Consider the following 4,568-nt stretch of genomic DNA (forward strand, 5'->3'; position numbering starts at 1 on the left):
ATAGCCTCTTTTAATGATGTGGGTTCTAATGGGGTGATTTTTAAAGTCTTTTGCAGATCTTCAGCACAAGCCTCTGCTAGTTGATCTCACTGTAGAAGAAGGTCAAAGGTTAAAGGTTATTTTTGGCTCACACACTGGTTTCCATGTAATTGACGTTGATTCAGGAAACTCTTATGATATCTACATACCATCTCATGTAAGTGCCCACAGCAGACTGCCCGGGCTTTCTGGATAATGGCCAAATGCAGAAAGGCATTTGGTTTTGCATATTTTGGGTAGAAGTCTTGCTAACATTTATTAATTTGGGCCATCACTAAGTAGACAGAATGCTTTTAGTGAGTAAAACATGTAAATTAACTAATTTCTATTACTGCCTACAACTGGGTAATGTATAACATAAATTTTTGATATTTACTTATTATCTTTTAAATTTTAGATTAAAATGCAAATGAGATTTACCCTCCAAAGGTATATTATACAGTAGATGGGTTTCCATTTTCTGTTTTTGAAGAGAAATTGGTTCATTTTCTGCAAGAGAAGGCCAATGGTCAGATTCTAATCTCTTGGGAGAAAATCCCTTTTCTGATATTTTTAGTTCCCCTTGCAGCCTGAGAGCCATGTGGCATAGTAGAGTCAGACACACTGGAACTGACACTGTTTCTAACATGTGTGAACATTGCAATAATGAACACACCATGCAGCCTCTCCGATCCTCAATTTTCATATCTGTAAAGTGGGAGGCCTATCCCATAGAGTTATCATGGACATTAAATTAGGTAACAGACCTTAAGCATTTGGCACAGGGCCCTACAAATTGTAGTTCTTCTTATTAGCAACATAAGATTCAAATTACACATTACCTAAAGCAATGCTGCCTGGGTTCACTTATTAGAACTAGTTTAGTATAAGCCATGTGTTTTGCATGTAATCCCAAGGCTAACATAGAGTAGAAATATTGAGAATTGGAAGACTTGAACGAAGCACGATCATTTTTAAAAGTTGTTTTAGTACATTGTACGCACACATTTGTGCAATTGTCGTTCAGTTGCATTGCATTCATTTGCTGCATTGCAGCCTTTTACTCTTGCACGTGTGCATCAGTGAGGCAGCTTGAGCATCCCTGCCACATCCTCGATTCCTACATTCCTGTCCATCAGGCTCAGTTGGGATGTCATGTCATGTCAACACAGAGAATCACAACAGCACAACTTCTCTTTCCCTAGCACTAGTCAGTCTACCCTTAATTTAATAATGTGATTTTTTTTAAATGTGTGGCAGTTCTAATTTTTTTCAAAATAAACCATCAATTTGGATTTTTCTGATATTTATTTAGGCACCCAGCTAAACAATCTGGATTACATATTCAGGGCCTATTTGGTAGATGGCTGGCATTTGCATCATCTTTTTTGGGAGTAGTTGTTCTAATTCAATGTCAGTGTGCTCCAATCCCAAGTCTACCACCAAAGACTGGCACAGCTTTGGTCAGGTTACACAGCTTCCTTAGATGCGGCTTCCCTACTGTAAACAATGATAGCCTCAGTGTGGAGCTGTTCGGGGGCTAGAAATCACACATGTAAATGGTCCAGTGATCGCTGCATCCCACATGCTCCATGGATGTGGTGTTCTTGTCCTTAGGAGCAAGTCGGTTGGATTCTTGGTCTAGTAACTAAGTTTGTATTTATGAGGGTGTTTGGCAGATAAGTGGTTAAATTAAACAAGCAAATTTCAATCTCAAGAGTAAAAATGGGGGAAATTTTTTTGGGGGGGAATTCTTAGAGATGAAAGTCAAAGGGTGTTTTATTTTCAAAAGAATAATGCTTGGCCTTTCTTTGTCTTCTAGATTCAGGGCAATATCACTCCTCATGCTATTGTCATCTTGCCTAAAACAGATGGAATGGAAATGCTCGTTTGCTATGAGGACGAGGGGGTGTATGTGAACACCTATGGCCGGATAACCAAGGATGTGGTGCTTCAATGGGGAGAAATGCCCACGTCTGTGGGTAGGTTAACCATTCCTTACCTCCTTCAGCAGTTACACCCCCCAAATGAAACGAAAGTCAAGAAATGTGAAACAACCATTTGAGTCCACAAAAAAAAAAAAAAAATCTGTGAATAACACTTGTAAGACTTGCTTTGTCTGTTTATCTCAAGTCGTTTGTCATTTTTGTGGTTAAGATGTGAACAAATGCTGTGAGGTGTTGCCCATCTAATGTTTTTAATGCAGTTTTGGAAATTCCTTTTGACAGCCTACATTCATTCCAATCAGATAATGGGCTGGGGCGAGAAAGCTATTGAGATCCGGTCAGTGGAAACAGGACATTTGGATGGAGTATTTATGCATAAGCGAGCTCAAAGGTTAAAGTTTCTATGTGAAAGAAATGATAAGGTAAATCCGTTTCAACATTTGCATTAGTGTTTGCATTTTAAGAGACCACCAGGTACCTGTGAAACCTTCATTTTCCTTTATACTAATTTGAATCACATCTGTGTCAAAAAGTCAGTATTATCTTGAAATGGCATTATTTGGTTTGATTCATGTGAACACTCAAAATATATTCTTCACGTATCAAAACAAACATAAAACATCTAGAAATTTCTTATAAACTCTTAGTAACCGTTGTGGCCTGTAGGCCTTATGGTGAGTCAGTGGATACCCCATATTTTCCTACACACTTAGAGCAGATGAGCCATCATTAATCATCTCACAGTGGGTCACCTTTGTACTTCCATTTTTAGGCTTTTCACAAAGTCACTATCAGGACCTAACCTTCACATTGTATTCACCCTTAAATGTGAACCATCTGACATGTAGAAATATGGACTGTTTTTAAAATGTCACCCACTTCTGAAGAAATGCACAATCACAAACTCAACTAGTGCCATGTCCTGTGTCATTCCAGCCATGTTTCTTCTGACATGTCATAGGGGGACTGTTTTCCAATGATAGAGGCTGTGTCCGTCGGGCATGATCGATCACCTCAGAGGGGAAATCTGTAGCAGTATCCTCCCTGTAGAGTAACCAGGAGTTTTCACAAGCTAAGCTATGCTGCATTTATGAATCCATCCTTTGTGGCTATGGCCAACACAGCTATGCTGTCCCTAAAGCAACAAACATAGACACTCAGAGAAAAGCTTGTGATGAGTTGAACTGTTGTACATCTCCTTGCTCATATTAATTCCCCAGAGGCCAGGCCGGTCTTTGTCCAATCCTGGTAGCATGAGTCTAGACTATATTTGACTCTGGCCAACTACTCTGACCTACTTTGGTCTAGGTAGACAACAGATGTGGGCAACCAAGATGGTACCAGAGTATGTCAGAAAACAGACCTAACTAGTAAGACTCTATCACCTACCCAATTTATGGAGGTCAGATGATTACGAGTGATCTGGTATGGACACCCACACTCTGGTCCATTGACCCACTCCAGCAGACTTGTTCCAAGCCAGGCCCACATTCCCAAGAAAAGACTGGGACCACACCAGTATCTGGGATCCAAGATTTAGAGGCCAGGACACAACCTGGAGAGAACAGCAACCCTTTCTTTCCCTCATTGTGCTTTTCCATAGGTCCTCTCTGTCCTGTATTTTGATTCATTGACCATAAGAGTATCTTTACTTTCTATGCAGCATTAATTGAATGACAAACATTTCCACAGGATTCTTAAGACGTTTTCACAAAGGAACATTCATCTGAAAAAGTTGTGGAAATGAAGTAACAAAAACTTTGCACTAGTGACAAAAGCAAATTCCTCGGACCAAATTTAGGTGTTGCTGACTGAAGGGCTATGCCATAGCCCAAAATACAGCTTTCTTGGTGCAGTGGTTCATTTACATTCAGCTAAGGCAAGCAGTAATCCAAATTTTGTTCCCTTCTCTCATTTGTTTGATAAAATGATTGACCAAACTCAGACCTAGTGGACTGTGGCTCTGCTTATTAATGTCATTATCTCATTTGGCCAAGGACCTTCTACCACCCACAGAGAAGCTAAGTGCTAACTCCCAAATGCCAGACCCAGTAGGCATTAAACACATTACCTTAGCTGACCACAACCATTTAAATTTATTTTAAGTTTTAAAAACTAAAAGACTCAAGTTGTATAATGATCATTTGGCACAAATTTTTCTCATGACTTTGGAAATTTGAAAGGATTCCCTTCCATTCTGAAGTCTGCCTTTGTGTCATTTTTGAGGGAGAGAAGGGGCGCCTCTGTGCCTTTCTAGAAGTGATCAGTGTCCTGGGCCAGAAATGCAGCTCATTATCCAAGCATGAAGTTCCCTCTTTAGATATGAACACCCAAAGGGATGCTATAACTCATGATAATAGCCACTTGCAGGGTCCCTGGGGGCCAGTATTGTCATAAGTAATAATAGCAACCATAGCAAAGAAGACAGGAGTGTTTACATAAGATGCTGTGTCTCAAAAGTCACCTTATAACCACTGGTCATTGAGTCTTAAGAGCTGACACATGGCAAGGATAGGACATGTGAGAGGAAATGGATGGACAGTTGAAAAAAAAAGAAGGGAAAAAAACATGCAGTTGAACTAACTTGTTTTTAATTTCAAACAG

At 39.8% G+C, this 4,568-nt stretch overlaps 1 protein-coding gene across 6 annotated transcripts in view; it reads left to right on the forward strand.

Moving 5' to 3' along the window:
- Positions 1 to 4,568, forward strand: part of Tnik (TRAF2 and NCK interacting kinase) — a 362,085-nt gene that overhangs the window by 355,659 nt on the left and 1,858 nt on the right. For 5 of the 6 annotated variants that reach the window (XM_074073783.1, XM_074073785.1, XM_074073784.1 and 2 more), the window contains 3 exons: positions 47 to 196; positions 1,841 to 2,000; positions 2,247 to 2,386. In XM_074073783.1, coding sequence (XP_073929884.1) covers positions 47 to 196; positions 1,841 to 2,000; positions 2,247 to 2,386 — 450 coding nt within the window. The remainder of the gene's footprint in view (positions 1 to 46; positions 197 to 1,840; positions 2,001 to 2,246; positions 2,387 to 4,568) is intronic. The other variant, XM_074073787.1, reaches the window with a different exon arrangement.

The sequence above is a fragment of the Castor canadensis genome, chromosome 5, assembly GCF_047511655.1.
Source record: "Castor canadensis chromosome 5, mCasCan1.hap1v2, whole genome shotgun sequence".
Classification (NCBI taxonomy): domain Eukaryota; kingdom Metazoa; phylum Chordata; class Mammalia; order Rodentia; family Castoridae; genus Castor; species Castor canadensis.